At 38.9% G+C, this 24,625-nt stretch overlaps 1 protein-coding gene across 1 annotated transcript in view; it reads left to right on the top strand.

The window, feature by feature from the left end:
* The window catches only part of MAP3K21 (mitogen-activated protein kinase kinase kinase 21), a 68,123-nt gene extending 43,721 nt beyond the window's left edge, over positions 1-24,402 (top strand). Inside the window, exons 6-10 of the mRNA XM_049868190.1 lie at positions 3,719-3,841; positions 14,741-14,891; positions 15,261-15,358; positions 18,968-19,753; positions 23,385-24,402. Of these exons, the coding sequence (XP_049724147.1) occupies positions 3,719-3,841; positions 14,741-14,891; positions 15,261-15,358; positions 18,968-19,753; positions 23,385-23,812 (1,586 nt within the window). The 3' untranslated portion in view covers positions 23,813-24,402. The remainder of the gene's footprint in view (positions 1-3,718; positions 3,842-14,740; positions 14,892-15,260; positions 15,359-18,967; positions 19,754-23,384) is intronic.
* The last annotated feature ends 223 nt before the right edge of the window (positions 24,403-24,625 follow it).

Here is a 24,625-nt window from a genome sequence, read left to right as displayed (position 1 = left end):
TGAAATGTCTTATGTACCAGTCAGCCATAATTCAAAAATAAAATATTTTATTTATGATGGGACATACATTTTCAAGTACACAGGGTGGAAAAATTCAGAGTCACTAAGCGTGAGTTTTCTTCTCCATTTCTCAGTTATATTAGCTTTCTTCTTCTATCTGTGTTGTGACAATGTCGTAATAATTAATACTCACAGTTTCCCTTGGGAAACTGGGGAGGGAGTAATGAGAAATTGATGGAAAAGGAAATAAACTCAGAAGAATAAATGAAATAATTGCAATAATTCTTTAGTCTTCATTGGTAGAGTGATTAAATATCTCAGGATTCAAACTTTTACTCTTGGTTTTCTTCTCCAGTGTTTCCTAGGTTAATAAAAAAAAAAAAAAGGTTAATATCTTGAGTTTATTCAAAGTTGACAGAGTATTTTTGACTATTTTTGCCAGATTTATTTTATTCCTGGATTGTACTGTTTGACTTTCCTCCTTCTGAGAATACAGGGAGCAGTTTAGTTACACATTTATTTGCCTTGTGGCACTTAATAAAGACTCCAGTTAAAACATAACCAAAAAAATCTTTATAATATTAATCCATCACGAAGGAATGGAAGTCCGCTTCTGGAATTTAGTATTACAGTTACCTCTCTTGTCCACAAGGTGGTGTTACATTGTTGTAATACTGGTACTAATATGGAAACTTTCTTTTTCTCCTTAAACCTCTTGCTATTGAGTCGATTCCAACTCATGGGACCGAGCAGAACTGCCCCTCATAGGGTTTCCAAGGAGCAGCTGGCTAGTAGATTTGAACTGTCAACCTTTTAGCTAGCAGCTGATCTCTCAACCACTGTGCTACCAAGGCTCCTTTTTCCCATTAGAATTCCCAAACTCTATGTCCCCCGCCTCCCCACAATACACACACGTACATTTAGAACAGACATCCAAAAAAGAGGAATAACTATAGAAATATTTTTCTTCTTCAGGAATTTTGCTAAAAGAGAAAATTATTGGTACCTTAAGTTCAAAGGAGTTTGTTGCCTCTGATGTTATTTTCTACTAGAAAATTCTTTGAATTATGAAATCTTAGCACTGTTTAATAGTATAGTATTAAGAAAGAAAACATCTGATCGGTATTAGATTGAGCAGTGATACTTTACCCTCAGGGACTTGCCTTGCCAAATTACTTGAACTCCTTTTGTAGGATTTTTCCACATATGTAATTAGCTTAAAGAATTTCTCAGAAACATATTTGAGATTTCTACAAGCTGACCCTTAATATTTGTGCCTGCAGATCTTTTAGAAACTTGTTACTAAATGTCAGTAATTGGATTCACTTATAATTTTGTGCTTGAGAGTCAACCGATGGTAACTTTTAATCTTTTGGTTCTTTCTAGCCATGGTGGCTTATTACTGTAAAACTCAAGTGTAGTTATTCCTGCTAGAGTTCCTTCATTGGCTACAAAATAAGGACGATTAATGCTTTAAAAATGAGACAGCGTAATAAAGGATAATAGGCTTTAAATTATACTTTGTGAAAATTTAGTATTTATCTTGGCATTTGTAGAAAGAAAAAGTACAGCCGTGGTGGAGATATTTATTCTGCAACTGCTTTATACCACCCCCTCTCTATTATGTCTGTTTCAAGCCAAGGTATGCTTTTAGGAAGTGTAAAAAGAAGGCAAAGTGGTTTTAAAGTTTCCAAAAGTTGCTTTGTTTCTAGAGCAGTGGCTTTATAATTTCAGCTACTTCACAAATGCATAAAGCCTGCAGAGATCTCCCTACCGTGTATGCGTGCGTGAGAGTGAGTGTGTTCATGTGTAGGTAGGGGAAAGAAGGTAAAATACCTCACAAGAATTCTTTCAAGAATACTACTTTTAGTGCAAAAATGATTATTCCCACTGAGGGTATATTAGCTCTGCCCATGATCAAGGAAGTATAAATATTAGCAATAAAAACACATGTATAGGTTTTACTTAAAAGTCTGATGGTCTCCATCAGTGAATTTCTGGAGAATCATTATTCTGACGTGTATAAAGAAAAAATGAATGCCAGCCACAGTTACTTGTCAATTCGGTGTTAGTTTTCCTAAATGTAAAATTGGGGCAGAATCAACCTTTTCCTGCTTTATAGAGACAAAGATACTTATGATAAAAAAAGGGTTTAGTTTTTGTTTGTTTTAAGTGTTAAGTATGTAACTTTCAGAAGATCAGAAGCACTCTGAACCCGAATCTTAGGTATTGTTAAAATGTGGTGTTGCACCTATGATACACATCCTTGGCTTTGCAAATGCTCCATGTGGGCTACCTGATGGGCGTTTAGTATCTCTTCTCCCATCGGTGGTACAGATGATTTATCATTCAAATACTGTGGCCTGGTTCCTGCATTCTAGTTCTGGGGCATTCAAGAACACACCTGCCTTCTGCTGTAGACTGGAGGGCTCATCCTGCTGTAAGCATCCACAGGGCATTTGCTTTCGTAGTGTTGGAACGAATCACATGGCTAACTAGACCTATCTAAAATAAAGTTCCATATCTTATGGGTAAAAATATTTCTTTTTATCACCTCCTTTCCTTCCCCTGTCCACTCAGTCATCAAGTCCTACTGAACTGTTGTCTTGCTTCATTCTTTCCTTTACTAAAAGTGCTCTGCCCTGGTTAAATCTTTTATAATTTCTTATTTAGTCTACTGAAGAAGCCGCCTCTCTGGTACTTCGTTTCCATTTGTTCTGTGTTCCGTACCAACATCCATCCTGGTGTACGTTTCTGGGCAATTAACTCTAAGCAGGAGTTTGATTGTGTTGAAAAATCTTACAAAATTTTTTATTCAGCAGACACTTGAGGATCTACCATGTATGTACAACTAATAAGGGATATGATAAATAAAATAAACATGATCTCTGCCCTCATGTTACTTATAATGTTAACAGAAAATGGTTTTTCAACAGAGATTGATTCAGCCCCTTTTATGTGCAAGGCACCGAGCTAGTTTGGAGTGGGATAGAGCAGTGATGGAGACAGTAATGGGCCCTGCCCATATAGAAGCTAGATTGTATTGGGGGAGAGGGAGTGGACCTTAAGCCAGTAATTAAATAATTATTTATTTGCTGTAATTGTTAACTGTCATGAGGTAAAAGTCATATGACGATAATTAGCAGAGATGTAACCTGGTCTAAGGGAATAATAGAAGCCTCCTTCTCAAAGAAGTGACATTTAAGTTGAGACTTGAAGTAGGGATTTACCAAAATAGGGAAGAAAGAGAACAGACAGAGAGCACGTGTAGTCACCACAACAGCCCTGAGAAATATTGTTATTCACATGTAACAGATGAGGAAGCAGGCTCAGAGAGGTTCTTTACTTGTTGAGGTACATAGTTTGTTAGTGACAGAGCCAGGACTCATTTAAATCCAGGTCCTATTTCAATTTCGTACTGTTGTTGCTGTTGTTTTATAAATTGTGTCAAACTGAATAAGGGTAACTGCTCCCCAGAAGACTGTAAGCCCTAAAAGGGTGGAATAATATTTTCTTTGTATGTTTGTGTGCGTGTCTCTCACTCACTGTATCTAACATATGCTGAACTCTGGATTATTTATTGACTTGAACCTTGAAGATATACTTCACACTTGCTATCTATCTTGCAGTTTTGCTTTTATTGCTATATGCTAAAGGCAGGATATGATAATAACTTAAAACCATGAAACCTCTATTTTTTTTTTTTCTCTTCCAACAGATTTTCAGCACAAAATTACCGTGCAGGCTTCTCCCAACTTGGAAAAACGAAGAAGTTTGCACAGTAACAGCTCTAGTCCACCAAGCAGCCCAACGATAATCCCCCGACTCCGAGCCATACAGTGTAAGCCTTTCCTCCTGCTTTGACGTTTATTTCTGACATTTACTTGACTCACATTGAAATTCTAGCAGAACCTTTTTATAGTAGGTTGTAAGTAAATATGTGAAATGGAAAAGGTGTCACAACTATTTGGGAAATAACATTTAATCTTAGGTCCTTAGCAGCAACAACAACAAAAAAAAGACAGTTGCCATTGACTTGACTCCAACTCCTGGCGACCCTATGTGTGTCAGAGTAGAACTGCGCTCCACTGGGTTTTCAAGCCTGGCTTTTCTAAAGTAGACCTCCAGACCTACTGAGGTGCCTCTGAGTGGATTCAAACCACCAACTTTTTGGTCAGTAGCCAAGTGCTTAACCATTTGCTCCACCCGGGGTTCCTTCTTAGTTCCTTAGAGAGTCTAATTTTCTTGTACGCAAATGATTTTTAGATTCAGTGCAAATGGCAATGTGACCAGGCTTCAAAGTAGAAAGTGAAGTAACATATCTTGAGACATTTTATTAAACACTTGCATGCAAAATTAACCCACTGCAATCAAGCCGATTCCAACTCATAGCAACACTATTGTTGTTAGGTGCCGTCGAGTCAGTTCTGACTCAAAGCGACCCACTGTACAACAGAATGAAACAATGCCTGGTCCTGTGCCATCCTCACAATTGCTGGAGCCCATTGCTGCAGCCACTGTGTCAATCCATTTCATTGAGGGTCTTCCTCTTTTTCTCTGACCCTCTACTTTGACAAGCATGATGTCCTTCTCCAGGGACTGATTGCTCCTAATAACATGTCCAAAGTATGTGAGATGTAGTCTAGCTATCTTTTTTTCTAAGGAACATTCTGGTTGTACTTCTTTTAAGACAGATTTGTTCCTTCTTTTGACAGTCCATGATGTATTCAATATTCTTCGCCAGCACCACAATTCAAAAACATCAGTTCTTCTTCAGTCTTCCTTATTCATCAGCCAGCTTTTGCATGCATATAAGGCGATTGAAAACACCATGGCTCGGGACAGGCACACCGTTGTCTTCAAAGTCACATCTTTGCTTTTCAACACTTTAAAGAGGTCTTTTGCAGCAGATTACCCCAATGCAAAACACTATAGGAGAGAATAAAACTGCCCTGTAGGGTTTCCACCTGTGGCGTAGTGGTTAAGTGCTACAGCTGCTAACCAAAAGGTCAGCAGTTCAGATCCACCAGGTGCTCCTTGGAAACTCTATGGGGCAGTTCTACTCTGTCCTATAGGGTCGCTATGAGTCAGAATCGACTTGATGGCGCTGGGTTTGGTTTTGGTTTGGGTAGGGTTTCCAAGGTCTTTTCTTCCACAGAGCGGCTGGTGGGTTCGAACCACTCACCTTTCGGTTAGCAGCCAAGTGCTTAAACACTGCGCCACCAGGGCTCCTTCATGAAAAATTAGAATAGTCTAATGATATCAGTAGCATATTTATGAATATTTTGAAAATCAAGTCAGGAATTTAAGATCACTTCCACCTTTTCCTTACTTTGTGAGGAAAAAATTATTTTTAACTTTAATCTACTTTAGGTTTAATCAACTTAATAGTACAAAATAGTATTTTTTTTTTTAAATAGCACAAAGTAGTATTTTCTTTTAATAGCAGAAAAGTAATATTTTGGTTTTAAAATGAGTGTTCAGTCTTGTGGAGAAAATACATATAGCTAATTTGCCTGGCACCTTTTGACTGGGGTAGGTAGTTTCAGCTAGACCCTGAATAAAACTTCGTTGTTGTTGGGTGCTGTCGAGTTGATTTTCAATTCACAGGGACCCCGTGTGACAGAGCAGAACTGCGACAAAGGGTTTCCTAGGCTCTTATCTTTATGGAAGCAGATTGCCCATTCTTTCTCCCATGGAGCCCTGGGTGTGTCCCAACTGCCAGCCTTTCAGTAAGCAGCCTAGCGTTTAACCATTGTACCACCAGGGCTCCTTGGAACTTTAGTGGAATGAAATAAAATTATTGATTTTTTTCAAAGTGGAGGCAAAACAAACCCCAAAACTAACCTAGGCCCGAGAAGAATGCAATTAATGTGGAGTTGCAAACAGGTAAATGCTTGGCTGCTAATGGAAAGTTCGGAGGTTCAAGTCCACCTAGAGGTACCTCAGAGGAAAGGCTTGGTGATCTGCTTCTGAAAAATCAGCTATTGAAAACTGTGGAGGAGTTCTGCACCGACACACATGATGTCGCCATGAGTCAGTCAACTCAAGGGCAACTGGCTTGGCTTATGTAAAGAAGCACCTGGTAATCATTACTAAATTACTTTATTAAATCTTTAATTTAGATCCCTCTGTTTGCTCCCTCAAACTTGATTTTCCACTGCATACCATACTCATTTGGAGAAAAAAATTTCGAAAAAGATGTTTTCTCTGATCAGGCCTGCAATCAGTTTTTTAAATTAATTCATGTCTCTTCTCTCTCTCCCTCCCTCCCTCTGTCTCCCTCTTAATCCCTCCCTCCTCGTCTCCCTCTCTCCCTCTCTCTTTCTGTAATGAAAACAGAATTTTTTTTTTTAAAGTTCTAAGGACCCCAGTTCTCTTCACAGTTAAAGGGAAATATGGTATAATAATCTTAGACCTTAAAGGGCTGTCACTTTATTGTAACTGACTTGTCTTTCTGAGAGTGCATTTCATAGAGCCATACCATGTACCTTGCCTTTCCCTGGATGGGTAAGGGTTTAATTAAAGGAACAAAGCCATGGTGAGAAGACAGCTCGGCGAGAAGTGGCAATGCCATCCATTCTTGCCCAGCATTTTCCCTGTTCTCTTCCTTGTTGACCTCACCTTCTTCAGTTGTGAATACCAGCCTGCTTGAAGTGTTGAAGTTGCATTGGAACTGAGCCCAAGATTTGTACTAGTTAAACCGAATACTTTTGGAATTTCAAATATATTCTAACCCTGAAGGGTTGAAATGACACCAGTTTAGGGAGCATCCCCACCTTCCCCAAACAGCAAGTTCCTCAGCATTCAACCTCTGAAGTAATAAAGTAATGAACTACAACTGCCTAACAGATGGAAACATTATAATCCAACTATTCTAAACAGGACTTATTTTATACATAGGAACTATTCATTCAGGCCTGTAACCTGAATCTTGATCATCTTTCTGGCCCCAAACTGCTTGAACATCTTACTCTTGTCTTCATTTTTGTGTCTTCCCTGGCCGCTAGTTTGCATAGATGTGACCCCCACCTCTTACCTTTTTCCCCCCACAACTCACTATAGTGAGACAGTTAAGAGCCTGAACTCCAGAACCAAACTGCTAGGGGTTGAACCCCAGGACGGATTACTTAACCCGGCCGTACCTCAGATTCCTTTTCTATAAATGGGGAATAATAGTAGTTTATCAGGATTTATCAGGGTTTAATATATATGAAATACTTAGAACAGTGCCTGGCATGTGGTAGGAGCTCTATACGTGTGGACAGTTGTTACGATCATTATTTTTTATTATTACTCTGAAGCTCTTTGCGCCCTTAAGGCCTCTCACTGTTATCTGCGTTCGTGGCATTAGCATGTGTTCACTGTGAAGCTTTCGCCTCTCTCAGGTGGACCAGGGTACATTTTTGTCCATGTCCGATTTAGTGGATTCCGTGCCTTTTCACACTGAGCTGGAGATGTCGCCTGGCACGTTTCCCCTGGACCAAAGATGGGCAAATGTGAGTCAGCCTGAGTGTGAAAAATTGATTTTAAAAGCCTCATGTGAAGCATAAAACCTATGAAACTGAAGGAAAGGACACTTGTATGGGTTGAGAGAGAGGAAAATCATTTCAGTAAAACTGAGCAAAGAAGAGATTACCACAAAGACCATTTAAGGAATAGCAAAGAAAAGGACCTTATAATATAAGCATGACTTTGGATAAAAACGTTTCACCATTATGCTAAGAATTATTGTCTGCTAAAGAGAACGCCATCTAATAGTTGCACAAAAATATTTGTTTTTTTACTATAATTTCCTCTGGTTTACTCTAACGATTAGTATTGTTATGTGATATCATATTTAGGGCACACTTCTCTTTGAGAATAAGAAATACTAGTATTAGCTAATCCTCTGAGAATTTCAAGTTTCAAAGTGTAGTCTTAGGGTTGATGTGTTAAAGCAGGGCAAAAAGACGCCTCTCCCAACTGTTTAATAGAATCAAGTGGTAGAAGAGTCAGTCACAGAGCCTTCTGTTATTTCAGGAGCCTGCTGCTGTTGTATAGCCTTGGTGTAATTTCCAATAACAGAGTATCATAATGGATAGTAAATATAGAGCACTTATTTTTCCAAAGCGCTGATGCAAGTTGAAATTACCAGTAATCCTCCCTTCCCCCAGTCCTCCCTGTCCTACTTAATAAACAAATAATCAAGAGTACTTTGCTTAACTAAATATAGTAATGACAGGTATATGTACTATGTCTGATTTGTTCAACACCTTTTAATCGGCCCCCTGCACAACTGTAGTAATTGTTAATCTCTAAGCACTTTTGTGAGAAACAAACCAAACCAGTTGCCACTGAGTCAGTCCTGACTCTGATGACCACATGTACATCAAGAGTAAAATTGTGCTCCATAGGGTTTTCAGTGGCTGATTTATTGGAAGTTGATTGCCAGGCCTTTCTTCTGAGGCACCTCTGGGTGTATTCAAACCACCAACCTTTCAGTTAGTAGTCGAATGCTTAACCATTTGCACCACCCTGGGGCACCCTTACTTTGTGCCAGGCATACACTAAGCTGTTTCCATGCGTTAATTCATTTAATTATCAAAACAACTCATCAGATGGGTAACTATTATGATCCCCAAATGAGGGACCCAGAGACTGTGAAATGTGATCTGAGTCAGTAGCTACAAAAATGAAGAGGCTGGCATTCACACACAGCCTCAAGAGCTCGGGCTCTTAACCATTCCCTGCCCAGACTCTTAGTTCAGCAAATGTTCAGATAATGTTGAAACAAAAGAGGAAACAGAAGAACAAATCAAGAGAGGGAAGAAAGTGTGGAGGGAGGAGGAAGAAAGGAAAAGAAAGAGAGTATCGGAAGAGAGAAAAATGAGAGACACTGAGTTGAAACTGAAGGAAAGCAAGAGAGAGAGAGAGACCCTTGGGATGAAGTCCAGGGAACGTAGTCACGCACTATCACAAAACCCCTTTGCTAACACTGTCAACCATCTTTCTAATAACTGTGTACAGACTTCCTGTTTAACCCATGATTACAGATCACATCCCAAGGAAGTTTAGTTGGCTCAATGGTATTTTGAACAAATGACTTTTTTTTCTTTTCACTTGGAAAAATGGACTTGGTAGTAATTGCTATATTTAGTAGCATTGAGAGAATGTACAGTCAAAAAGCATCTTTCTTGTTGATCTTGAAACTTAAAAGAATGCTGGAAATAAACAATTTGTTTTACACTCCTTATCTGCAGAGACTAAGTAGGAAGAAATGTGTAAGTCAGAAGTTCTTAATCGCTTTCAAGAAATTTGGAGAAGGTGAGGTCTAAATGATAGAAGTAATACTTTCTGTTTTATCCCTAGCCCTTTGTAGTTACTTCAGGGCAGGGTCAGAAACCCCACCTACATTATTTTACTGATAATCTTGACTAGTTTTGTAGATTTGTTGATTTCTCCTTTTATGCTTAAAACAACTTAAAAACACTTTTAAAACTAACAATAAAAACTTCTGAAATCAAGTCTAGTATATGAGAGTATTTTTTCTTTAGCTTCAAATCTTGTTCTAGAAGTTACTATCTGAAGTGAAGAAGATAAAGCTGTTTTTTAAAAAAAAAGTGCTTCAGGATACATGTGTGTAGTACAGTGAGTTTCTCTTCATACATTGCCTTTCTGGCCTTGGGTTTATAAGTATGCCCAAAATGGTTGGGTGGTCCACAATCCAACAAGGGATTGGTTAGTCTACTAATCAAATAGGGTGTGTAAATCCACCCAGTAGGATTAAGTGACCTTGTGGGAATTGGTTGATTACTAAATTACTATGCAGTTTAAATGACTGCGGCCTACCGAGGGGATTGGTTAGTTTGTGGTCCTGGTGGGAGGATCATGACTTGAAATTGATAAGAAGTAGGCTTACATAAGGACCAGTTGCACAGAGTTTGAGGGGGGCCTCACTACCATCAAGAAGAACCTGGAGTGGAGCCCTTCTTTTGGACTTGGGGTCCCTCTCTGAGAACCTCCTAGATATGAGAGAAAGAGCTGTAACACTGAAGTTGGTGAGAGATGGTACAAAATAGCGCAGCAGTACAAATGGCAGCAGTATGAGCATCAGGAAGCAGGAGGCCAGTGCAACGCGGCTGCAGTGGGCTTGTGGGCCCAGGGAGTGAGAGAGAGCTGAGCACCATCGGGCAGGAGGCTCGCTGCCAGAGTGGGTTGCCTCTGGGCACTTGGAGGAGCTAAAGAGCTGTAACACTTGGCCAGGCAGGGCAGAGGCTGAGAGAAGGCCAGGCATTTATCACAGCCATGAAGGAGCTGAGAGCTGCCCTGATTGGAAGCTGTCATAACTGATGTTAATCCTGTCTCCCAAGCTGTATCCAGTTCTTTCCAAGTTGATCTTGATCCCAAATTGTAACCTCTTACTTCCCCCAGTAAGCCACATAATTGTGAGTATGGTCTGTGAGTTCAGTGTGGCCATTGCAACAAATTATTGAACCCAGTAGAGAAGTCTAGAGAGTGCATTGGGAGGATGGCTGATGTCAGAAATAGTAAAAAAAAGCTGGAGAGTGGAGGTATGTCTGCCTTCTATCCCAGAGGAATCAGGTCCTGATTCTCATCTCTCCTCTTGAAGTTAGATGGCTTTTGACACTACTAGATTGGAATATGTATGTATTTAGTTGTATAACATGGATCAGAATGCTAGATTTTAGAAATATTCATGTGTAAAATTATTGTCATTGGCTATTCCTTCTACCAAAGATCCTTAATTATTGAATCTTTTCTCTTAAATATTATGTAAACAACATGTAGTCACTTGTTTAATCAACATGATTTTCTAAAAAGTGTTTAGTAACAGAATTAATTACTATAACTCTCATTCGCTGAGCTCTTAGTATACATTAACCGCTGTGTTCCATACTAAGTATATATTATCTTCCATTGACTATCTTATTTAATCCTCACAACATCTCTAAAAGGTGGTAGTATTACCCCCATTTTATAGATAAGGATTCTGGAGCTACATAGTTTCAAAGTTCGTACCCTAGCTATCACCCAGTTTGACTCCAAAGCCTTCCTTTGCCTATGTATCATATTCTCTACTTGTCTTCCCCTTGCCTTTTTAGATTAAGAAAGAAATAGATGCAGTGGTGTGGGATAAAATGCACCATAGGTTTTGAAGGTGTGTGTTTTGTTCTTGCTGAATCATTTATCAGTTATGTGGCCCTATGGCAGAGCCTTAACCTCCCTGAAGCTGTGTCCGTATCTGTAAAATGGAAATAAAAATTCTTGCCCAGTCACTTTGCAGGGGAGAAGCATTATTTGTTTGAGAGAATATATTTAGACACTTTGATTACTAAAATGTGTTAGGAAGGATATTTAAATATATTCAATTCAACTTATTTCAGTGACAGTTATTATTGCCAGATGTTCTTATGTGTAATTGGTTTCAGTCTCTATATCTGGTATAGCATTCTTCAATTAAAAAAAAACAAACAAACAGTTGCCATCCAGTTGATTTCCATTCATGGAGGAGTCCCTGGGTGGTGCAGACAGTTAAGTGCTCAACTACGCATCAAAAGGTTGACAGTTTGAACCCACCCAGAAGTGTATCCAGAGAAAGGTCTGCGATCTACTTCTGAACGGTCACAGCCTCGAAAACCCTGTGGAGCAATTCTACCCTGTAATGGGGCTGCCATGTGTCTTCAGTTATAAACTGCATTAAATGTATTCTGAGACATATACATGATGCAGATGTTGTCCACATATACAGGCCTTTGAAGCTATAGGAAAGTTTAATTTTAGGCAAACTTAATAAAAAAATCTTTCCAAAGATCTTCTAAATAAAACTAGGCATTTATTTGTTGGTCAAAATAAATGAACAAAATCTTGTTGATGGATCATTTAACAAATATAAGACTATTTCAGTTACTAGATTTGTTAGAATAAATGTAACTAGTTAATTGAAATTTATAACTAGGGCTTCTAACCCTAATGAGGAAGACTGGAGAAGAATATGATGAATTTGATTTATGGTATTGGTGAAGAATATTGAATATACCATGGACTCCCGGAAGAACGAACAACTAGTCCATTTTTATGGTGCAGGACTTTGCATTCCCTTGAAAAGCATGTGACTGGACAGATTCTCAAATGGAAAGATAATTGAATTACTAAAGTATGTTGAAGTCATTTCATCTTAAACTTTTACTTTACAAATAGTAACATTGCTTTATGTAGCATTGACAGTTTATGAAGCACTTTTATAGACACAATCTCTATTTTCTTACAACAACCCTCTGAGTTAAGCAGATTGGCTGGTATCATTGCACTTTAAGAAATGAGGAAGCTAAAGCTGAGAGACTGTTGTTAGCAATGGGAACATAATGAGGTGAGTTGTGTAGTTGAGATGAACTCAGGTCTACAGCTTTCCTACTCTACCCTGCTGCTCTCATGTAAATAAAAATTGCTGATCCACTCCTCTGTAGTTCTACTATAATTTCTTATAAATAAAAGAGTGAATAATGTATTCAAAATTACCAGTGTTCTTAATCACACACATACATATTCATACCTACCCCCCAAAAAAACCAGATATACATAAACACAAATATGAATATACACACATGTATATACATCTATTTAATTTCATATATTTTGTCATTGAGAATATACACAGCAAAACGTGCACCAATTCAACAGGGTCTACATGAACAATTTAGTGACATTGATTATGTTCTTTGAGTTGTGCAACCATTCGTACCCTCTGAGTTGTTCCTCCCCCACTAAGATAAACTAACCACCCTCTATAGTTTCTAGCTAGTCTTTCAAGTTGCTCTTGTCACTTGTGATCCCATATACATAACTCTTAAAAGAATGTAATGCTGAAGGCAGACTTTTTTACTAGTTCACCTAAACCATTGTTTGGTTTTAAGAAGACTTCAGGGGATGGTTTTGGTTTAAGGTTTAAAGATTATCTCAGGGCAGTAGTTTCAGGGGTTCATCCAGTTCCACAGCTCTAGAAAGTCTGGAGTCCATGACAATTTGGAATTCTGTTCTATATTTTCCCCCTTTTGATCAAGATTCTTCTACAGAATATTTGATCAAAATGTTCAGTAATAGTAGCTGGGCACTATCCACTTCTTCTGGTCTCATGGCAAAAGAGGCAGTTGTTCGTAGAGGCAGTGAGCCACACATTCCATATCCTCCTCCTATTCCTGACTCTTCTTTTTCTGTTGCTTCAGGCGAATAGAGACCAATTATCCTGCCTTGAATGACTGATTGTAAGCTTTTAAGAGCACAGGCACTACTCAGTGGACTAGGAGTTAGCACAGAAGCACTAAGCACATTATTAAGCCAATTAACTGAGATGTCCCATGAAACCATGACCCTAAACCTCCGAACCAAGGAACCAAATCACATGAGATGTTTGGTTGTATACAGGCAACCTCAGCAGCTACTCTTTTTTTTTTTTTTTCTGTTTTTGTTGTAAATATGTCTATAACACAACTTCTGCTAGTTCAGCTTTTTACGGGTGTACAACTTATTGACAGCACTTACAGTGATTGGTTGTGTAACCCTACCCTCAATTAGATATGATTTTTTTTAATTAGATAATACATAGAACAAAAGCAAGCATCACCCATGATGCCTGAGATTGTTAAAAAATGATAAAAATAAGTTAAAGTTCCCTCTTTACATCAGCAATCCTCTCCCTTTTCAGTAAAAACGTTAATAAATTTTTATATAAATATTGACTCCTTTTCTGTGTATGTGTGTATATATACACACATTCATAATTTTTTATTAAAATAATATGTAATAAACATTTTTTATTTAACTCATTTTTTATGGCAACAACATACTCTTATGTAGGTACATATTCATGTTTTACACTGTTTTTAGAACATTTGCTATGCTACAAAAACCCACTGCTATAGGACAGAGTAGAACCATCCTGTAGAGTTTCCAAGGAGTGGCTGGTGGATTTGAACTGCTGACCTTTGGTTTGCAGCTGAGCTCTTAACCACTTTGCCACCGGGCTCCCACTGCAGGACCAGGGATCCACTGTGCTACCTTTTTTTTTTTTTTCGTTAAGTGTGTAGTGATAATAGCAGCCTTCCCCAGTGATACCTAAATCCATTATAAATGTACTTAAAGGCTGGAGAGAAAGCATATATGTGTATAAAAAAAAAATGCAGATATTACGTAGGAAAATAACCGCCCTGTGAGGTGGTACAAAGGGAAAGGCACAGTGAAACTCAAACATTTCAGATTAATGTGATTTTAAAAAGGCAGGTATAGCCAGACTCTCATGATGACTCAGCAAAGTTGTGATGACTAATGAAAAATTAGCTTAAATTGGAATTTTAAAGTATACTTTTGTGTCTCAAGTTCAGAACTTTAATAGATTTGGTTAAGAAAAATTGCAATGCTAATAATAAGGTCATTTTAAGTTAAATGTTCAGTTTAGCCATTTTTTGCAAATAAAGTGAAACTGTAACTGTCACAAAATGTTAAAGACATCAACAAATAAATAGTAATCAGATCTTTGCTGTTAACTTGGATTTGCATCATTTCTGTTAATTTACTTTTCCTCCTATTTTTATGATTGGAAAGAGAAAGTTGCCATAGATTGGATGAAATAAATTATTTCTTCCCTTTTTTCATGTTTTGAGTAAGGTGGTTTCCCACCTGATTGGATTCATTGAACTGTTTTAACAAAGCTGATACAGGTAACTGAATGAAGCTCTCTGTTTAGTGACTTCAGATGAAAGCAATAAAACTTGGGGAAGGAACACAGTCTGTCGCCAAGAAGAATTTGAAGATGTAAAAAGGCATTTCAAGAAAAAAGGTTGTACCTGGGGACCAAATTCCATTCAGATGAAAGAACGAACTGACTGCAAAGAGAGGTACAAGTGTGATAACCGTGATATCCCAGCGTTTGCTGTGACAGAGAGCAGTGCCTTTTTCAGTGTGGCCTTGATCAGACTAATCTTTTAAATAGCAGTGAATACAGAGAGATCTGAATATTAATTTTATTTTCCAGGATGAGCTTATCATTACTAATTATGATTTAGTTAAACACTTTGAAAGATTCGCTGATTTATTTTTATCTAATTTTAAGGTTTCATTTGTACTTTGTTAGATTTTCAAAACTCAGAGCACGTATGTGTTCTCTTTACTACCTTAAAAATATTGTAATTGGCATGTATTCCCCAAAGCCTAATCTGTGTGTCATGTGGTTCTATTATATGAAAATAAACATCTTTCTTTTGTAGAATAAGACCTCTCTCAGACGGCAACAGTCCTTGGTCAACCATCTTAATAAAAAGTCAGAAAACCGTGCCCTTGGCTTCATTATTTGTGGACCAACCAGGTAAATGCGTTTCAAGAATTTGAGTTAGACTTGGCATCTGTGTGTTCTGCTGCTTTGCTTCAATGGTCCTCATGTGGTTGTTAAAGTATCATAGAGAAGCTACCAAGTAGTAACATTTACTTACAGTTTTTACTTAAGCTCAAACATTATTTTCTGTCCCGTGAGACTTTAAGGTGGAAAATAATTTGGCTTTTTTTTTTGATAATTTGTAACTGCTTTTCTTTACCAGAAACATTAGTATCAATATTAACTACATGGAACCGATTGGTTTAGTAAATAGGAAAGTGTAGACCGTCTGCAAGTTCTCCTGAGCCTGGAGAGTGGAGCTCCTGAGTGTGTTGCTACCTCTAGATGTGATGAAATCTTAAGAGGAGTTTAACTTAAAACTACCGCTTCGAGAGTATTGCGTGGAAATTTCTCTTTAATTTGAATGAATCATAATGATACTCATATTAAAAGACTGAAAAGATATGGAAATTACTGAAAAGGATTGTTACTACCAAAAAAAAAAATTGGTCTTAATACTTAACAATTTAAGGTAGCCCCTTGCCCTTTTGATGCTGTGGCTGTATTACAGATGTTTTAGCCAAACACAGCATAGATTGCTTGGATTTATCAGTGCTGTGCTCAGTTTGACAAGTACCATTTCACCCACTATCCATGTTGCATTTCTTCTTCTATATTGTCATAAAGAAGTGGTTTCAGTAGAAATATCTCCATAAATACATTCAGGTGTAATTCTGGGACAAATGCCTTTTTTTTTTTTAAAATAAATAATTTTTATTGTGCTTTAAGTGAAAGTTTACAAATCAAGTCAGTCTCTCACACAAAAACCCATATACACCTTGCTACGCATTCCCAGTTACTCTCCCCCTAATGAGACAGCCTGCTCTTTCCCTCCACTCTCTCTTTTCGTGTCCTTTTCGCCAGCTTCTAACCCCCTCTACCCGCTCATCTCCCCTCCAGGCAGGAGATGCCAGCCTAGTCTCAAGTGTCCACCTGATCCAAGAAGCTCACTCCTCACCAGCATCCCTCTCCAACCCATTGTCCAGTCCAATCCATGTCTGAAGAGTTGGCTTCAGGAATGGTTCCTGTCCTGAGCCAACAGAAGGTCTGGGGGCCATGACCACCGGGGTCCTTCCAGTCTCAGTCAGACCATTAAGTCTGGTCTTATGAGAATTTGAGGTCTGCATCCCACTGCTCTCCTGCTCCCAAAGGGGTTCTCTGTTGTGTTCCCTGTCAGGGCAGTCATCAGTTGTAGCCGGGCACCGTCTAGTTCTTCTGGTCTCAGGATGATGTAGTCACTGGTTCATGTGGCCCTTTCTGTCTCTTGGGCTTGTAATCACCTTGTGTCCTTGGTGTTCTTCATTCTCCTTTGATCCAGGTGGGTTGAGACCAATTGATGCATCTTAGATGGCTGCTTGCTAGTGTTTAAGACCCCAGACACCACTCTTCAAAGTGGGATGCAGAATGTTTTCTTAATAGATTTTATTATGCCAATTTACTTAGATGTCCCCTGAAACCATGGTTCCCCAGACCCCTGCCCCTGCTACGCTAGCCTTCGAAGCATTCAGTTTATTCAGGAAACTTCTTAGCTTTTGGTTTAGTCCAATTGTGCTGACCTCCCCTGTACTGTGTGCTGTCTTTCCCTTCACCTAAAGTAGTTCTTATCTACTACCTAACTAGTGAATACCCCTCTCCCACCCTCCCGCCCTCCCTCCCCCTTCTCGTAACCACAAAAGAATGTTGTCTTCTCAGTTTAAACTATTTCTCAAGTTCTTATAATAGTGGTCTTATACAATATTTGTCCTTTTGCAACTGACTAATTTCACTCAGCATAATGCCTTCCAGGTTCCTCCATGTTATGAAATGTTTCACAGATTCATCACTGTTCTTTATCGATGTGTAGTATTCCATTGTGTGAATATACCATAATTTATCCATTCATCCATTAATGGGCAGCTTGGTTGCTTCCATGTTTTTGCTATTGTAAACAGTGCTGCAATAAGCATGGGTGTGCATATATCTGTTTGTGTAAAGGCTCTTATTTCTCTAGGATATGTTCCAAGGAGTGGGATTGCTGGATTGTATGGTAGTTCTATTTCTAGCTTTTTAAGGAAGCTCCAAATCGATTTCCAAAGTGGTTGTACCATTTGACATTCCCACCAGCAGTGTATAAGTGTTCTAATCTCTCCACAGCCTCTCCAACATTTATTATTTTGTGTTTTTTGGATTAATGTCAGCCTTGTTGGAGTGAGATGAAATCTCATTGTAGTTTTGATCTGCATTTCTCTAATGGCTAATGATCGTGAACATTTCCTCATATATCTGTTAGCTACTTCAATGTCTTCTTTAGTGAAGTGTCTATTCATATCTTTTGCGCATTTTTTAATTGGATTATTTGGACAAATGCTTTTTTATCGTTCAAATCCATTATTGCATTCTGACTCTTGCCTTTTATAAAGAGATTCTCTTCTGATTTACACAATGCAGTTTATTGTCCAAGATGATGTGAAGGCTAATGAAGAACCCAAAACCAAAAAACCCACTGCCGTCAAGTCGATTCCGACTCATAGCAACCCTATAGGACAGAGTAGAACTGCTCCATAGAGTTTCCAAGGAGCGCAAGTAATAGTAATAAAACTGTTATTCCAACAGTATATTCTTCATTATTTGTGGGCTTTTGATAAGATAAAGGGTTTAAACAGAGAAGTCTTCCTGCATTTTTTTGCCCCTTCTTTTGTTCTTTCTTAGGATATTTTGGTCTTATTAGCTCACTTCAAGGATTAAGGAGCAGAAGGCTTTACACTTGTCTGCTCTGCCTGAAAGCCCTCCTCCCACCACCCCTGCCTCGTATGATCACATCCTTCTAATTATGTATATCTCAGCTCAAGTGAAATCCTTTCCCGGCTACCTTAGCCAAAAAGTAGTATTCCACTCTCACCCCCTCACTCTCTGTCCTATTACCCAGCTATACTTATTCATAACTATCATTTTCTTTGTCACCCCTGAACTAGAATGTAAGCTCCACAAAGGCAAGGGTTTTATGTGTTTTGTTCTGAATTCTGCTCTTAATGCCAGGAACATAGTAAGCACTCGGTGTTTATTGAGTGACTAAATGAATGCTAAGGCGATGCAGTGCTGCTGGTCCAGGCAACACACTCGGAGAAACACCCATCTGTTACCTAACCATTCTTTTAAACACAGGCTAGTTATATGTAACAGTATTCAACATTTTTTTTAGATCTGAGAAGGACGTTTTTTATATATCATAATGCCCATGTATATGTGTGTGAATTTTTTCTTGATAAGTTTGCTTCTATATACTAATTTCTATTATTCATTCCAGTGAAGGACAGTCTCCTTAATGATGGAAGCCAGCAGGAGACTTACTCTCTGGTTCATCTGCAGGGAGTCTTGAGCAGTCAGGCCCTGGGTCCAGTTCCTTGGACTCCTCCTGGATGAGTCATTTGCTGAACTGAAAAGAACTTCAAAACTTTTGTTTTAGAATAGTTAACTTATTAGATTTTAGCTTTATGTTACAATATAGTTTAAGTAAGTTTTACTGTGAAACAGAACTACAGTGTGTATATTTCTACCTTCATTTAGGTGCTTGTGAAGAGCCAAAGCTTTCTCCTGATGGATTAGAGAACAGAAAACCAAAGCAAATGAAATTGCCTAATCAAGCCTATGCTGATCTACCTCTTTGCAAAGATGATCACAGAGAGAATTCTGTGGAACCTGAAAGCTTCGAGGAGGGGGGCTCTGCAGGTTCTGCCTCGGGCACTCCTCAGGTGACTCCTACAAACAGTCTGAGTAGGGCACCCCAGAAAAAGAGAACAGAATCTGCTCTGTACGGGTGCACCATGCTGCTGGCATCTGTGGCTTTGGGACTGGACATTAGGGAGCTTGGTAAGGCACCGGCTCCTGAAGAATTGCCGCTCAAGGAAGAAAAGAAGAAACGAGAGGGAATCTTCCCACGTGCCTCCAAGCCCCGCAGAAGTGCCAGTCCTTTGACAAGGCTGCAGTCCAAGAGAGGGGAGACCAACAGTCCACCCTCACGCCCACTGTCGAGTGCTGTGAACCTTCTCTCCGTGCCTTCGCTTTCCACCAAGTGCTTGTTGCAGACCGATAGTGAGGACCTGTCTGTGGGCAGCACGCATGTCACCTGTCACCCAGAGATTCCTGCTCCACATCTCTGTTCTGCCTTCCAAGGAAGTTGTCATGAGCCAACCTCAGCGTCAAGACTTGAGACTGATCACGGTCTACTGAAAAAACGGTTTCCTTCCCCTGTAAAGCAGACACATGGGAAAGTGCCTTATTCTGCATCTTCCCAAGGAAGAGCCTCGCATCACAGACGGACCATGTCTGATGGAAATGCTTCTCAGACCTCACGTAGGTTGTGTTATTTGGATAAAAGTTGTAGAGTTTAGAATGTAAAATCGTATGTATATCTGATTTTTTTTTGAAGTGAGTACATTTAAAAATGCTTATATTATTCACATAAGATATTTGATTTTACCCTTTTCTCTTTTTTTCTTTGATTTTAGTTTAAATCTGTGTGGGCAGTGGTGGTTCAGTGGTATTGCCATGCAGGAGACCTAGGTTCAGTTCTCAGCCAGTGCCCTGCAAGCACAGCCACCACCTGCCTGTCAGTGGAGTCCCGCATGTTGCCCTGATGCTAAACAGGTCTCAGCAGATCTTCTAGACTGAGATGAACTGTGATGAAAAGTCTGGTGACCTGCTTCCACATATTAACCAGTGAAACCCTGTGGATCACAACAGTCCGATCCCATTGTACGTAGGGTCGCCATGAGTAAAGGGCCTACTCAATAGTGCTAACAACAGCAGCTTAAATCTAGAATAGCGTATTGAAATAAAACATGGAGAAAGTGAACCCAAGTCCCTCATATAGAAGACAAGTCACTTGCTCAAATCTAAACCAGACACGAGTGGGAGAGCTAATACTAACGCTGGTTCTCCTATCTCCAGTGAGAGCCCTTGTGTTCTGCCGCGCACTGCTTCAGTGCTCAGATTATGCTGAGACTGATTTCAGCAGGTATTGCCCCTATTGACATGTACAATACACCTAATCCTTCAATGAAATATATGTGGAAGCTCAAAAACAAAAATAAATTTTATAATTTTTCTAGTCTTTAAAATGAGAGACTTGACTAGAAGGCAACCACTAGCATTCCTATAGCACTTTATAGACAATAAAGCACTTTCTTATGAATTGTCTCTCTCAGTCTTTATAGTGACTGTATTATGCACATATCCTCAATTCAGAGCTAAAAAAATTAGAACTCGTGGGAAATAAATGATTTAACCAAGATCACAGAATGAGTTAAGTAGCAGTGTCAGGATTTGAACCTGGGGCCTTTTGACTGAATAATGATGCCTCCTTCTTCCTCACATCTGTGTCCCTTCCTGCTCTGTTATTGTTGTTAGGGGAGATAGAGTCAGCTTTGACTCATAGTGACCAATTGGTTGGCCGGGTTGCTGTCTTCCAAATTTCTTTCCTGCACTAATACACATTATATGAGTATTTACATGATTAGATTACACCGTTTTGTGCTAGAGTGGTACTCACTTTTTAAATATCTGTGGTTATGTGGCACTTAGGAACAACAGGTGATCTGAAGTTGTGGGACTAAGGTTGAAGTTCTAGTTGTACCATTTGATTAGTTTGTGATCCTGGGAAAATTATTTCACGGGCTTCCTCATTTTATTCCCTTGAGAGGCGTCTTAGTGTGATGGTTAAGAATATGGAAATTGTCTCGGTCCAAATCTCAGCTCTGTCTCAGCTCTGTGATTTATTTGCATGTGACCTTAGGCAAATCATTTAAACATTTTGTGTTTCAGTTTTTTCATCTGTAAAATGTAAATAATAGTAATATACTTACCTAATCTATTAAGATAGCGGTAAAAATTCAATAACATACTAAGGGCTACTATTGTTGTTAAAAAAAAAAAAAAACAAACCTGTTGCCGTCAAGTTGATTGCGACTCATAGATGTTAGGTGCCGTCAAGTCAGTTCCAACTAACAGCAGCTCGATGTACAACAGAATGACACGCTGCCCAGTCCTGCACCATCCTCACTATCATTGCCTTATTTGTGCCCATTGTTGCAGCCACTGTGTTAATCCATCTCATTGAGGGTCTTCCTCTTTTTTGCTGACCTTCTGCTTTACCAAGCATGATTTCCTTCTCCAGGGACTGATGCCTCCTGATAACATGTCCAAGGGTACTTGAGATAAAGTCTTGCCATCCTCGCTTCTCAGGATCTGGCTGTACTTCTTCCAAGACAGATGTGTTTGTTCTTCTGGCAGTACATACATTCAGTGTTATTAGCCAACACCGTAATTCAAAAGCATCAGTTACTGTTTGTTCGTCTTATTCATTGTCCCGCTTTCGCATGCGTAGTAGGTGATTGAGAATACCATAGCTTGGGTCAGGTGCATTTTAGTCCTCAGCGTGACATCTTTGTTTTTTTAACACTTTAGAGAGGTCTTTTGCAGCAGATTGGCACATTGCAATGCATCATTTGATTTCCTGACTACTGCTTCCATGAGCATTGATTGTGGATCCGAGTAAAATGAAACCCTCAATAACTTAAATATTTTTTTCGTTTATCCTAAGGTTGCTTATTAGTCTAGTTGTGAGGATTTTTATTTTCTTTATATTGAGGTGCAATCCATACTGATCTTCATGAGTAAGTGCTTCAAGTCCTCTTTGCTTTCAGCAAGCAAGGTTGTATCTCAGGTTGTTCATGAGTCTTCCACCAATCCTGATGTCCTGTTCTTCATAGAGTCCATCTTCTCAGATTATTTGCTTAGCATATAGATTGAATAAGTATGGTGAAAGGATACAACCCTCATGCACACCTTTTCTGATTTTAAACCACACAGTGTCCTCTTGCTCTATTCAAACAACTGCCTCTTGATCTATGTACGGGTTCCTTAGGAGCACAATTACGTGTTCTGGAATTCCCATTCTTTGCACTATTATCCCTAATTTGTTATGAAGGGGTTACTGTTACTGTTCCATATGAAGATGATTACATCTGCCTGATACAGCTCATGAGTAACGTGCATGGAAAATCTTTTTTAATTTGTTAAATGCTGTGTTTTCATTCCCTTTTTCTTTTCCTCTACCTCTTCTCTTCAAGTACTACACCTGGGCATTTCTTACAGTAATTTTTTTTCAGATTAGTTTTTATTGTCTTTTGAAAAATTAGTTTATTTCTCTTTCGTAATACATTAGAGTATTAGTAATTTATAAGTGCACAAGCAGAAATCCTAGTACAATTGTCTCATAAGCAGCCATTCTTCTTCTCTTACGAGCCAATAATTGCTTGCTAAAACGGTAATAAGTCAATTCTTCAGAACAGAGAAGGAGTAACATGTGAATGCCTAACTGCTTCCCTCCTTTATTAATTTTTCCAAATCATAATCTAAAAGTAAAGTTTGATCGTATTAACTGTCATTTCTGAAAGTCTTAAATTTATTTCAGCCTAATCCATTTTGAAATCTACTCTGTCCATAAGACAACTATCATTGGCCCATGAGCTGTGAAGGTGGTACAGATGGGTAAGTGCTGGGCTAACTGAAAAGTTGGTAGTTCAGACCCACCCAGAGGCATCTCAGAAGAAAGACCTGGCAGTCTGTTTCTGAAAGGTCACAACCACACAAACCCTGTGGAGCACAGTTCTGCTCTGACACATGGGGTCGCCTTGCGTCTGAATTGACGTGATGGCAACTGGTTTGGTTTTATGCACTATGAAGATTTTTTAGTTGTTTTCATATAGTTTCCATATGTGGAAGCACTGTTACCAACCTTGTACTTTTTCATAAAAAAAAAATCATATCCTAACAGTTTTAGAAAATTTATGTTCGTATTTTTTGTTAAAGCTCACTTTAAAGATTACCAGTTGAATTGTCATCATAGTCATTTTTCTTGATGGTCATTGTCTTAGAAGTCATTGTCTTTCTAATTGCATACTGTCTTTGCCTTCTCAACCAGCTGGTGCAACTATTTTCTCAGACACTGGAACCTCTGAACTGCCACTTAGGCGGGCTGTGGGGCTGCTGCACCCCCCTTGTGCTCCTCACAATAACTTGTCAAGTGAGGGCTCACCTGCAAGAGGAAGAGCTGTCAACATTGTGCCTCGGCCTCGCCCTTCCTCCCTGAGAAGCCGATTGGATCCGCTGCAGGCCGCCCCGTGGAGAACAGAGTCTCTGCCTGCACAGGCAGACAGTCTGGTGGGTCACCAGGAACCAACCCCTCCCTGCCTCTCTGGTACCAAGGAGAGAAGTGAATTGCACATGCCTTCCTTACTGGACACGGACGTGGAAGGTCAGCCCAGGGACCACACAGTGCCTTTGTGCAGATTGAAGAGCGGAACCAGCAGGCCATATATATATGAGCTGGAGAAAGAATTTCTGTCTTAAGTGCCTTATACTGTTAAAGCGTTTTCTTTTTTTTAAGGTCAACAAATTAAAACAGTGTGTCTACCTTTGAATTGTTTCATGCTGCTGTGTTTTCAAAAGCTGTGGCCACGTCATCAAAGTAGTAATGCAGAATGTCTGGCTTCTCAAAAAATGTCCGGGATTGCTGTTCACAGTCTATATTGATTTTTCCACCGGATTTATACCGAGTAACTTGAAATGCACAGAGCTGTAAAATAAGACATGTAGAGCAATGTAAAACTATGCTGGGTAGAATTACGTTAAGTACAATTTTGATGCTTTCTTTGTTCTCATTTGTGTCCTTGTCTCTCAGTATACAAAAGAAATTGTAATGATGGGAACTGTTTGTTTTTTTTTCTTTTTTTCCTCCATTCTTCCTTCTCTCCCTCTTTGCCCCTATTTTTTCTTTCCTTCTCTTGTTTCTTTCCCTTTTTGTTTTTTGTGCAACAAAAAGCTGAGAAAGAGCTGTTATTTTCTTGGTATGAATAATGTGATATGAATAAGGAAAGGGTGTCTATTAAAAAAAAACCTGATGACTGGAATAGATACAGAGTCCTATTTAAACTACCTAAGCTTAAAAAAAAAATTTTTTTTTTAAGCTTAGCAGTAGGCTTATAATGCATAAATATTTCAAATTCTCACCTAAATTGTGCAATGATACTTCTCTATTTGAGGACGTTTTACTGAATGTAACTTATAAAAGTTTTAGTGAATGTAACTTAGAAGAGTTTCATCTATGAGAGCTCCAAAATGGATTTTCGAAAGATCAGTCATTGACATTTGGCTAAGACCATA

Source organism: Elephas maximus, chromosome 24 (assembly GCF_024166365.1).
Source record: "Elephas maximus indicus isolate mEleMax1 chromosome 24, mEleMax1 primary haplotype, whole genome shotgun sequence".
Lineage (NCBI taxonomy): Eukaryota > Metazoa > Chordata > Mammalia > Proboscidea > Elephantidae > Elephas > Elephas maximus.
Note: the sequence above shows the minus strand (reverse complement) of the source record. Positions and strands in the feature narration are given on the sequence as shown.